The following is a 13,292-nucleotide window of genomic DNA, read 5'->3' as shown; positions in this document are numbered from 1 at the left end:
TGCTAGTCAGTTCCCTCAAACTGACTGAAATCAGAGCAGGATCAATGCTTGAAGAGTTGGATATTTGCTCAACTGGATCTCAGCTGTATCTGTTAATTGTCTCTACTCAGCTTCTGCAAGTGAGGTCAGCATTTTACTCTGTCAAGTACTTCATGTTCCCGAAGTCTCAGTCTTTAAGGGCTAACTTGGACATAATTATCAGTTCCAGCAAACCATGAGCCATCCCTATGGTGTTACTAGCAAGATTAAGAAACCCTAACAAACTTGTAAAGTTTTCAGCATTTCTTACGTGATACTTGCCAGGAGTAATAGTCTCCACAGTCAGGACCCATTCAGGTCAATGAGGACTTTGATATTAAATGCCATAAGAATGATCTAATAGTTGAAGTGACTTTGACAAATTGAAAAAATAAAGTGCTGCATGAGGCTGAGAAGGCTCTTTTCCATTACTGGCAGTGATTAAGATATGGTGTTGCTTAAGATGCATTGAATGATGAGCTTCCTTAGAGATATTCTCAAGGAATTAACAATCAATCTTTCTCTGTCCTCATCCTCTACTTTTAATTTGTTGTATGACATAGTTGCTTTTAAGTATAATCTCTTAATTTCATTTGGGGTTGTTTTTTTTGGGATCTCACATCTCTTACTGATGAAGTAAAAGAATGAAGAAACAGAAGCGTCCAGTTCTTTCTGGAGACCTTCAAGTCATCTTCAGATATGGCTCATCAACTTTCTTTGGTTTCTAGATACAGTTGTCATTTTCATTTGTAGAACTCAAGCCTAGGTCAGTTTCCTTTTGACTAATATTAGCCTTCACTGACTAAATCAAAGTCGTGTTCTGCCCATCTCACGCTGATCTGCCAATGTGTGCAAAAAGTAATAAATTCCTTTTCCCAAGAAGCAGCCTGCCTGAGTTCCTAGCAGCAAATAATGGTGCCCAAATGAACTGGACTTGAATAATTTTTAAATTCAGACTAAAGCCATGGGTTAATGCAGTGTTTGGGGAGGGGATCTCTCATTGCTGGTTACAAAGGTTTTGTCTCTTGCAAGGGCAGTTTCATGAATCCTGTTTCCTGCTGTTCTGGAGCTGGAAGCATGGATAGTACTTCTTATGCCTCTGCATGGATTGCATTCATGTTCCAGCCCAAGCACCAGGACAGCTTTGCTACCACAAGAAATGTCTGTGGAACAGCTGGAGGCATGGAATCACCTCCAGAGAACCAGCGGAGCTGCTGTTAAGGGGCAGTAAGCTGCTCCAACATTCACAGGCAGAGCAGATGTTCCTTGCTTGGCAGTGTTATAAATGGGATGGGATCCTGGGGCAGCACAGCTACAGCACACTGTTCCCCTGCAGGAGTGCAAGTGCCCAGCTTGGGAGGTGTTTGTCATCATCATGCAGCACTGCCAGGGACACCTGTCTGGAGTGCAGAAGGATAAATCTCCCATCAGGAATTGACAACTCTGCTGTGGTTTTGGCATGAGCCAATTACAGAGCTCATGCACTGATTTACTTTCTGACTGAGACTAAAGAGAGTCAAAGGATTTCCCACTGATGAAGTTTATGCATGAATAATCCTCTTCCTACCTGTGAGGGGAGAATGGGAAGGAAAGCAGTATCCCTGCAGCAGTAATCCTCTGCTTATTTGCAGCTCTCATAAACTGCTCCTGTGTCTGGTGAAGGAGTGGTTGATACACAGGAGCTCCAAACAAGGATGTGGATTGCAGAAAGGTGATCTCTGATACACCCATTTTTTCCAGTTCCCAGGGTCTGTGGCCCCAAAATTGCTCAGCCATGCATTATGTGGCTAGTCAGTAATAACAGTGAAAAAGGAAAAAAAAAAAAAAGGATTTTACATGTTGGATGAAAAAGGTTGGGGTAGAATTCCATAATGTAAGAAAAAGCCTCTCCAAGCAGTGCTGGGTTTGTTTGTCACTTAATTTGCAAATCTTTTTAATGTTTTTAAACATGCTTTTCAATTCACGCTCTTGAATTTGGGTGCAATTCTAGGGAGAGATGCTTGAAATTAAATTGTTGGCTCTCTGTGCTCTGTGGTAACTCTAACCCTCGACTAGGCAGCAGAGGAATGCAGCTGGGGTGCAGACAGCTGCTGCTCAAAAGCCTCAGCACAGGAGTGCATCCCGGGATACCTCCCTTCTCCTGGGATTGGACTTGTCCTCCTGAGAAATGCCCTGCTGGCTTTGAAACTGCCCTGCTGGCTTTGCTGCTGAGCAGGGCCTCAGCTCTCAGTGGGCAGACTGATAGCTCCTCAATCATGTGATTATCTGAACTGCTTTGATCTGGGATCTGTTCCTTGGCATCCTCCCTGCTTCATTTCTCCAGCAGCAGAGAGCAGGGGGCTGGTGCTTCCCTACTTTCTTCAAGTAATGATAGTGATGGAGAACTGGTTTTCCTTCCCAGGATGTGGGAGAGCCACTGTTTTAGAGCTTGATAGGTGTATCCAGCCACACCCTGGTGCAGCAGAGTAACAGCCTGAGTGTAACTAAGAAAAAAACTCATGTTTCCCTCTCTCTTCATTCAGGGTAGGGGGAGCTTGAAGAAAAGTGCAGCAGCAACAAAAGATACTCAGGTCTTCTTGTGCTTCCTTCCCCTCCACACACACTCTCTCCCTTCCCCTTGTGTCTTCTGGGCATTGTGATTTGTCCTAAGATGAGAACTCCTAGGGAGAAATGTCCTAAGAAAAGAATGCAGCAGGAACTGTGTGATTGCTTGCATAATCACAGAATCCCAGAGACAATCGGGTTGGAAAACACCTCTGGGACCATCAGATCCAGCCTGTGACTGAACACCAGTGTGTCAGTCAGACCATGGCACTGCATCCAGTCTTTCCTTAAACACCTCCAGGGACAGTGATCCCTGGGCAGTCTGTTCCAATGTCTGATCAACCTTTCTGTGAAGAAATTCTTCCTAATGTCTAAGCTAAACCTCCCCTGGCACAGCTTCAGGCTCTGTCCTCTTGTCCTGTCCCTGGTTACCTGGGAGAAGAGGCCAATGCCCACCTGGCTGCACCCTCCTGCCAGGGAGCTGAATGCATTCCAGGTGTGGGGGAAATTGTGATTATTGCCACTGACTGTGGTACACAGCAGCCTGCAAAAGGGGCTAAAATGCTGCTGGAGGTTCGGCCAACTGGGCACTCCTCCAGTTCCTGCCTGGTGTTCTTACCCCAGGACAAATGAAAATGCCCATCAGTGACAATCACAAGGGAGTGATTGTCAAATGTGTGTGTGGACAGTGCACACAAAGACCCCAGATGTTGTCACCCACCACAAAGGTATTGTAAATTCACAGTGAGCGCCATGGCAGGGAAGAACGAAGGCATCTGACTCCATGTTCTCAGAAGGCTAATTTATTACTTTATGATACTATATTATATTAAAGAATACTATACTATATTAAAGAATACAGAAAGGATACTTACTGAATGCTAAAAAGATAATAATGAAAACTTGTGACTCTTTCCAGAGTCCCAGCATAGCTTGGCCCTAATTGGCCAGTGAGTCAAAACAACTCACAGCAGAGTCCAATCAAGCAATCACCTTGGGCAAACAATCTCCAAACACATTCCACATGTGAGCACAACACAGGAGAAGCAAATGAGACAAGAGTTGTTTTTCTTTTCTCTGAGGCCTCTTGCTACCTTTCAGCTTCCCAGGGGAAAAACCCTGGATGAAGGAATCATGTTCAGAAAATGTGAATGCTGTACAAATTGTTTTTCTTTGAAACAATTGTTTTTCTTTGAAACTCTCAATTTTTTAAGTGGAGACATAAGGAATTGAGATGCCCAGTGCATTTGACCAACTGTGTAGCAGCACCAGCTGCTCTGAGCCAGCCACCTGTCTACAGTGACTGTTGTGCTCCATCCTTTTCTGCAACACTTCATGTTCCCCTTCTGAAGGACGGGTCTAACAGCAGAATTTGATAGGTTCAGTGGTACACAGTCGTGGCAGGTAAGACCTGTGGAAGTTTTGTACTCTGTTAATGTAACAAAATTTCTGTATTGTCTTATTTGCCAGTAATCTGATTCATCGGGAATAAAGACAGCCTTTAGTTTCTGATTGGAGTCGTGATCAGTGACACACAAAACAGGACAGGACTGGCTGTTCTGGTCCATGTTGCTGAGGCAAAGAGCAAGCCTCAAACCCACCCAAATTCACATGTTAAAAACAAGCAGTGCCAATGGGATCTGTAGGGAAGTCTGACTTACTCAGGATTACAGTCAAGTACCATTTTCCAGTGAACTGGCAGAATCATAGCAGTAGTTGTTCTGAGTCTGACCGCACTGTCACTGTCAGTTGTGTTACTGTGAGAAATCTGGGGAAGTACACTCTCAAGACAACACATGGTGCTGTTACAGTATCAAACAGACTGCATTAGGAACTGTACTTCTGAAACTAATTTATTGACCAAAGTTTTCAGGAGATTTAGAACCATATATTTTTTTATCTTTAAAAGAAGGGTGTACTTGACAGTGCTCATGAGGGAAGCAGAGTCCTGAGCTGCTGTGTCCGTGTACTTGGAGCTGTGTTTCCCACTGTGCTAAAGGAGAGGTAGATCAATCAAACTGGAATAACACTGAGGGAGGCAGACCCTGTTATTGTACCTGCTGCTCTTCCACGGCTTCAGGTGTTATCGTCATCTGAAAGAGAAAAACCTGGCTGTGACATTGCATGGAAAGGTTCCTGAACAATGCCAGTCCCTGTCTTTGGCAGGAATAGATCAAGCTTAAGGACTGAACTGAACTGAAATACCATGTGCTGCTGTAAGTATCATGAAATTACCAGTGTCTGCTGTCTTGCTGAACACAAATATGTATATCATTTTTTGCAGCATTTTGAATTATAACTAATTCACAGGCTCCCTCTGCTGGGCTACCAGCATGGGAGAGCAATGGCAAAGCTCCTGTGATGTTATTTGCAGACTGACCCATTTTCTTCAGCTTATTTTGACACTCTGTACAGCATCAGAAATAGTGTACGATCAAATTCATGTAAGTGGCTCGTTAGAAGTGTAATAGAGAGAGATTTGATGTGTTAGATGCATAATAAAATGTTTTTATGTGCGTAGAAGTTTTTTTCCGTAATAATGTAACTGTAGCTGTTGCCTCCTAAAAGTGCTCATGCATCTATCAAAAGATCATGATACTTGGTTTCAGTAATGCCTTCTGTCACAGGAAAGAGCTCTAAGGAAATAAATACAGACCTGTTAAAAGAATTAAAAGCTTACAGCATCAAATACGCTCCATACAGTATGCAGTTTGATGTAGCAGTGGTTTTCAAAATGAGCCAAGGGGTTTGTACAAGCATTCAGAGGAATGAAAAAGTGCTGAAAATGTTACTCTAATCAGAACAGCTCATCCTGCTGCTTTCTGCCTAATCCTCAAGGTCAAGATTTCTGTCTGCAGTTTTCAAAATACATACGTGGGGCTTAGCACTGTCATAACCAATAATTGCAAAATCTTTTTTAGTAGATTAAAAGGAGTTGTGAAATTACTGACTTCCAACTAAACAATCTCAGGGTGAGAGATTGCTAACAAAAAGCAGAATGATGCTTTGTGATTGCTATAGACATAGCACTTCCTGGCTGCCTTTTAACAGGGATTTACTGAAAAAAAGACCTGCCTTAAGTAATTCACAAAATTGTGGAGTGCCTTTATGGGAAAAGGCATATTGTCTGCAGAGGCACCAGAGAAAAATGGAGAGACCTTATGAACAATCACCGTGGCTTTTTTACTGCAAGTCAGGCTCCTAGACACAGACAGTGGTACAAACAGAAAGTATTAAAGTGCTGCCTATGTGTTGTCCTTAAAGTAACAGGTATATGGGAATGAAGCTGTCACCAGTGTGAGTGGAGCAATTATTTGGCAACACTCAGCATCAGTGGACAATGATGTAAAACAGGAAATAAAGAACTCCAGCGACCAACTGATACAGAAATTGCTGGTAGAATGTGGAATGCATGCATTCCAAGCTTCATTCTAGTGAGGAGGCTAAAATAAACATTTCTAACATCAAATGAGACAAAATCACCTCTTTTGACTAAAGTGGGCAGGCCACCTCTACTTAACCAGGAAAAGGAACATGTATGATGTGTGTGTTTGATAAATAGCTGAAAGATTAAGAGGGGCTTTTTACATGGACATGTAGTGACAGGACAATGGGGAATGGCTTTAGACTGGAAAGAAAGCAACTTATATCTAAATATTGGGAAAGGAATTCCTTGCTGTGAGGGTGGTGAGACACTGGAACAGGTTGTTGTGGCGAAGTTGTTCAAAGCCAGGGTGGATGGGGCTTTGCCCAGCCTGGTCTAGTAGAAGGCTTCCCTACCCATGGTGGGGGACTTGGAACTAAGTGGTCTTTAAGGTGGCTTCAACCCAAACCATTCTGTAATTCTGTGGTAGAACAGGTTGTGATGTCTTCAAGAATACAAAAAGAAATAAGGTGAAATTTTAAAGCACTAGCAATATATCTCTTTGTGTCATTAGACTTCCATTCAAGTACTAACATGATAAAGAATTATTTTACCCATGCTCGTATTAAGTGACATTCAAGAATTTTCTCAAAATATGCATCTTATCTCAAGTATGAATTTTTTTCTAGGTAGCATATTCTCATATTGGCTTTATTCTGCATCAAAGCATCTGATGGCTCTAGAGGACGTGATATCAATATATGATTTATCCCTTCAAAGTCTGAGGATGATCAGTCTGTTTCTTTTCTGTCCCTAATTAAACATTACTTCAGTAATTCCCAGGGGCGAGGAAATGACTACACTGAAATGAAAATGAAGTTTGTAGGACCACAGTTGCACTGTCTGTGGTTATGATTAATGTATTTTATGGTTGTTGTCTTGCACATAAGATTTAGCTGTTTTTTTAAAGATACTGTGAGGGAGCATACAGAGAAAAGCACAGTTTTTTTAAATTTTTTTTGGTAAGGTGACAGAAATCTAAGGAGATTTTAACACAAAATTGATTGAAGTAATATGTGTCAAACTAATGGAGATCTTAAATGTGATTGCTGATTATTCAGCCTCTGGCAGGCCACTAATAGTGATGGCAAGTGAGAGTTTCTGTTCCTGTCAGCCATTTCCCAGAATAAGGAGCAAATACAAATCCTTCATAAGTAAGTGTTTTGGGAAACAAGCAGCAACCCTACACTGACTGTAAATTGAGTGACTTTGTAAAAGGTATTTGTAGTCAACATAAATATTTATTTAGCTGTTAGTTAGGGCACATCTGCCTGGTGTAAGCCCACAGATCAGTTCAAGGGGCCAGAAATGAGGCTGTTTTCAAGATACACAGGTCATTTTCTTTACCATTTTCTTTGGTCATGTGGAAGTGGATCAGGTGGGTTGATTTCTACCATTCATTCCCGCTTTTAAATACAGTTTTTCTTGTCTTTGCATATGGGCTGCTTTTGCATTCTGAAAAACAGGTGACATTCATTAGCATATTTCATTATGCCAGTCAAAAGGGTGTATTTATACTTAGTTTATACTATACTAGTGTATAGGTTTAGGTATTCATAGTGCTCAAGTGTTTTTTCTTTTTACACATACTTTATATTACAAAACAGTGAACAGTGCATTCTTACCTAGCTAATACTTCTTTATGCAACACCATGGAAGGCTGGATTTGGATAGAAGTTCATATCCATTTAAAATACACAGTCAGCATTCTAAAACAGTCATTAGTTTAATTTAAAAATTAAGTGTGCTGAACATAAAAATAAGCTTAGCAAAACATGGTTTGTATTGAAGGCTAGTTGATAATATTAAGTGAAGGAATCATTACATACAGAAGATGAACTGATTAAGATTTTTCTTAACCCACATGCCTTTCAGAATTACAATTAGAAGAATCTATCCTTCACATTTATTTTTAAGAGATGATCTTATTAATGCTTTTACAAGGTATGGAGTTCAGAGGAGTAGGCCCCAAATTTCAAGACAGTAAAATGAGAGCTCTGGAGAGAATTCAGTGTTTCTCACCGTGTCTTTGCTCTCCTCATTTGCTAAGATTCAAACCATCTCTTTAAATTCTGTGAAGCTAAGACAATTAATTTAAAAATGACTGGAAATGAGTGAAGTCTCCAGATGTTAATGGCTTGTTTAATTCTACTGCAGTGGCATTAAAGAACACTAATCAAGATGAGAACTAGCTTGTTCTCCAGGTTGTACAAATACCAGAGTCATTTGGAGCAGCTGTAATAAACTCACTTGTTATCATGGAGCAGGGTGAGACACACAAACAAGGTCTTTCAATCATTATTTTTCAGTTGTAAGTGACATTAATTATCTGTAGCATCTTTTATGGTCCAAGTTAGAAAATATAGTTTATAACAGATGTTGTCTCCATATTAAACCTATCAGTATTTTTTAAACCTGAAGAAGTAATTGTCAGTCCTATGATAACACAAATTATAGCAAACCCAAATGTGTTCAGAAACATTTCAAAGACATTATTTTCTGATACTCTAGTTAATTTTAGGATTGCCGTTTATATTGTCAAGATTATTTTTACAGCTTTTTCCATTTTTTTTCTGTGTCATTTTTCCTTTTTGCTTTCTCAGTTCTCTTTTCACAAGTTGAAATATATTTCTTCAAAGTACTGCTGCCACATGGGCTTTCCCCTAAAGCTAAAACAGTATTTTGGTTAAATTATTTAATTGGCCTAGGTGTTGGTCAGTAATGTCCAGGTGTGGCTGACACAGGACATTGCTGATGATTGCAGTGAATTGCCTGTAATTAGAGTTGTAGTTAAACCCTGTAAAACTGATCTCTCACTGAATGCTTAATGTGGAAAAATTCATGTCTGGTGAAATGTGTGATTTGTCAGTCTTACTTCTGACACCTCTAAGAATAAGGCATTAGTCATTTTTAGGGACTGCATTTACCTGTTTGTGATGCTAAAATTCCACAGGCATAGCTAGCCTATCTTCATAGAAGCCTGTCGTGCACTTCGTTTTTCTTAGCATTTTCTTGTATTAAGAAAGTCTGATTCTTTTACTAAGAGGTTTCTGAACCCTCACATGTAGTAGTGATTTAGTAACAATTTAGTAACCCTTCCTTCCTTTTTTTTTTAAATCTTGTCTGTAGAAAAATCTGTCTGGGTCGTTGTGTCCCAATGAAGCCTGTAACATTTACTTCTTTTATGTTTTCCTTTGTCTTCTCCTAATGCCTCTTCCCCCAGTCTGCAGGCTGCTGTTCTGCAGCTTGCCTGCTGCTTGTTGTCAGCTTCCATCAGACTGAAGGATTTCTGGGAAGGAAAGACTCTTACAGGGCCTCTTTTCACCTCATCTGTGCAGCTAAGGATTTGACATTCACTTCCTGAGACAGGATGAAACTCTGGTTTTGAGAAACATTATGTAAATCAACTGTGTTATGTAAGGAACTCCTAATAATGATGTACATTACAGCATATTTATAAGATTAAAGGCAGTACTGCATCCTGTGCGCTGGCAAAAAAGCAGACTCCTGAAAAATGTCTTAAAAATGAAATAATAGATATGATGTTTGTTTGATGTTTCTGTTTAGGTGCTGACTGCAGCACAAATTAAATCAATTTGCCTGGCCATACTAGAATCAGGAAAACAGTATGCAGTGAAGAAGAGGAAACCAGTCCCACTGATGTATTCCTACTATGGAACAGAGTATCTTGGTGAGTAAAACACACCAACACCTCTGAGAGTGTGCTGTGTGGAGATGCTGAGCTAGTAGGCACTTCAGGAATAAAATACATAAAATCTACAGTGTGGGATTTCTCCTGAACCAGTTGGGACCATCCATCCTCCTCCTTCTCCTCATGGGCAGCTGGGTCAGAGGGGAAAGGCCACTGAGCAGGACCCTTGTGGGCTTCTCAAGGCACAGAATCACTGCAGAAAGTGTGAGATTGGTTCTCAGTTCCTTGGCAGGGGAGCAGAGAGAGCAGTCACTGAGTTGTGTGTTCCACAGACCCTGGCAAGTACAGACAGTTCTTGCACTGAAATTCAGGTGTTAGCTCACTGATACTGTCAGTCAGTAACTGGAAATACCCATTTATGGCCCAGTTTCAATTTGCATTCAGCAAATGCAAATATATGGCCCAGATTCAGGAGTGTGTTAAGAAGAGTAACACCTTGAAACAGAATTCAGTTCAGGTTCAGTTTAACTTCATACAGTGAGTTTCAGTCATATCAGAGTGACAGCAGAAGGAATTCATACATATTTTTTTGCAAAGCTAGAGGAACTAGAAATGACAGAAGTAGTAAAATATGGTGTTAGGCACCTATAACTCTTTTATTCCAAGCACTATTCCAGTATGCACAAAGAAGATGAAGGAGCCATGCTCTTGACAAGGAAATCTATCCCAAGGAAGAGTTGCAATGAGGTGCAGACAGGACCTAAACCCACCCTCTAATTCAGTTGTTTCTGTTCTTTCCAGGGGCAGCACATGGGCTTTCCTCAATCCTGCAGATGTTGCTCTCCTATTATGAGTACCTGCAGCCAGCAGATCAGGAGCTGGTGTGGCAGAGTGTGGATTTCCTGATGGACCAGGAGCAGAACAGCAACTGGCCCCCTGAGCTGGGGGAGACCATTGAGAGGGAGAACGAGCTGGTGCACTGGTGCCATGGAGCTCCAGGTTCTTTTCCCATTGATCTATGCACAGCCAGATGCTGAGCACATTGCTTTTCCACATTAGGTGATTCCATGTAGAAGATAATCTCAGGTTAAATTCGACCAAAGTGAAAAAAAACCCAAAGGACATAAAGAGGTTACACTTTGAGATAGGGAAATTCATTAATTGCTATTTTTCTTCCCCCAAAAACCTGTATCCCATCACTGTTCTTGGGTAATAACACAGATGTAGTTTACAAGAACACTTCAGCTACTCCAGTGTTTGTTAAATTCACACCACAAGTCAGCTGAACATTTCCTTAGGCACTTGAGTTAGTTATGTCATGTGCATTCCCATAAGGTTACTGTGAACTGAGCTGTGCAGTGCTCTGGTGAAGATTGTGATTAATTTATTTAAATCCCCTCTAAAAATAAACCAAAGAGCTTTTTTTTTAAGCAGAAGTTAGTATGCATAACTGTGTATAACTAGAATAAAGCAGTGTATGCCTTATTAGGAAAAAACAAAGTGAGTTTCTTTTTCTCATTTAGTAAAATTTTATGTGTTGCCAGTGTAAGAAATTACCTTGCCCATCCTTGTGTTTCTGTCAGTGTAAGCAGGTGAGGTAAATGGGGATTTGCAGCCAATAGAACACAGTGCTAAGTGTTTCGTGTTTAAAGGCAAAAATGTGACTGCTCTTTTAAAATTATGTAAGCCTGGGAATGTTGGAGTAAACCCTGAAATTCAATAAAAAAGATTGAAAGTGGTATTGTCACAGGGGTTGGATATTTACATTTACTGTGTGTTTTTAGCATAGCCAATACTCCCCCCTCATGGAGCATTTTGAGGCTACACTGACGTGCAGAGCATGAGCCTGCAGTATTTTAGTGTATTAATCTTTATTTTCTTAGGTGTCCTTTGAAACCCTTGGTGTGCTTATTACAAAAAACAATCCTCCTGCTCTTTTCCTAGGCATTGCATATCTGTTTGCCAAAGCTTACCTGGTTTCCAAGAAGCCTCAGTATCTGGACACTTGTATCCGCTGTGGAGAGCTCACCTGGCAGAAAGGCCTCCTGAAGAAGGGCCCTGGCATTTGCCACGGGGTGGCTGGTAGTGCTTATGTGTTCCTGCTGCTCTACAGGCTCACTGGGAACTCCAAATACATCTACAGGGCACAGAGGTGAGCATTCCTGTCTTCTGGATTTAGGTAATACCAGAAAGTTTCAGGAACATTGATAAAGCAGAGTCTGTCATCCCCATCCTCGGATGTAACCCGAGTGTTTAAGGTTCAGGATCAATTCTGGCTGTGAGTTCTGGGTGAGTGCACTCTGTGGGAGCTCTGCAGTCTCCTTCCAGGCTGCCTGGGTTCTCCCAGGATCCCTCCCTGCCCAGGAGCCTGATTCCTACAGAGGGAACTGGGCTGCATGTGGAGGGGTCACATGCATCCAGGTCCATCCTGATGTGATGGCAGAACCCAGACAAGCTGTGTACCCAAGTCCAGGAGTAGGGTAAAACATGATTAGTTAGGATTTTTTTCAGAGTATTTAACATTATTCCATATTATTAGAAGTGGAAAGTAAGTATAGGATGTGGTGTGCAGTTATTTTATATTTTTTTAATTTATCATTCCCACCTTTAGCTTAGCTAGCGGAGTTAATTCTATTTTGTCTGAGTGCAAGCATATGTGGTCCAGTAAAAATTCTGTCATGGTGCTGCAATTCTCTTTAACTATGTATCTCTACTTTCCTGTACTTGTTTAAAAACATACTATTCCATGTTTGTTACTGTTTTCCTTGCAGCACAGAATAACAAGAGGAAGTGGTATAGCAATGATGATGACTGATTTTCAGCCCTTTGCTTAATTTTTTAATTTGTGTAGCTATTTCAGAATTACACAATTTGTTGCATTGATGTGAAACATTGCTTGCATCCTAAAAGTTATCAAAAAGTATTTGTTTTATGATACATCTTACAGAAATCAGAAGTTTATAGCTCTTAATCAAGCATAATGCACACATAGATTGCAAAGGTTTGTCTCTTCTGGATCTAATGAACCTCAGTTTCTTGTGGAAATTTGATAGTGTAGAATTTGCAGAAAAGGTTAAATACTGATCATTCTACTTTCTTTAATTATGTTAAAGAGTGTTATTAAAATGATGCTTCCAAACAATAAGTAGACAGAAAGGAACATAAAGTAATAACCAACTCTTTTTTTTTTCTTTTTTAGGTTTGCAGAGTTCTTATTTACAGAAGAATTTAAGTCTGGTTCCCGGGCACTAGAAAGTGTATATAGTCTGTATGAAGGTTTTTCAGGAACTGTGTGTTTCCTGACTGACTTGCTGCAACCCAACCAAGCCGAGTTTCCTCTCTTCAGTGTCTTTGTCTAAAGACTGATGTTCTCCAGGGCCAATCCTGGAGGTAGTGGGAGAGGGCACCTGCAGTTCCACTTATTTTCCAGACAGGCTATGTACAAAACGAGCTGGGGTACCACTAATGTTAGCCTTAATGTAGCTGGGAGTCAGATCAAAACCAACACACGCTGGGGCTTGGGGGGTGGGGAAGTGTGTGGTCAAAATAAATGGATCAGTGGGGGAAAAAAATGGGGGAGCTGATTGAATCTGATGTCATAGATATTTATCTAATTATTCATGTGAGAGAGAAAGGGGCATTATCAAACTTTTA

At 40.8% G+C, this 13,292-nt stretch overlaps 1 protein-coding gene across 1 annotated transcript in view; it reads left to right on the top strand.

The window, feature by feature from the left end:
• The window catches only part of LANCL3 (LanC like 3), a 32,429-nt gene extending 19,378 nt beyond the window's left edge, over positions 1–13,051 (top strand). Inside the window, exons 2-5 of the mRNA XM_030952551.1 lie at positions 9,554–9,677; positions 10,440–10,637; positions 11,583–11,790; positions 12,838–13,051. Coding sequence (XP_030808411.1) covers positions 9,554–9,677; positions 10,440–10,637; positions 11,583–11,790; positions 12,838–12,997 — 690 coding nt within the window. The 3' untranslated portion in view covers positions 12,998–13,051. The remainder of the gene's footprint in view (positions 1–9,553; positions 9,678–10,439; positions 10,638–11,582; positions 11,791–12,837) is intronic.
• Positions 13,052–13,292: the final 241 nt, after the last annotated feature.

The sequence above is a fragment of the Camarhynchus parvulus genome, chromosome 1 (assembly GCF_901933205.1).
Source record: "Camarhynchus parvulus chromosome 1, STF_HiC, whole genome shotgun sequence".
Lineage (NCBI taxonomy): Eukaryota > Metazoa > Chordata > Aves > Passeriformes > Thraupidae > Camarhynchus > Camarhynchus parvulus.
Note: the sequence above shows the minus strand (reverse complement) of the source record. Positions and strands in the feature narration are given on the sequence as shown.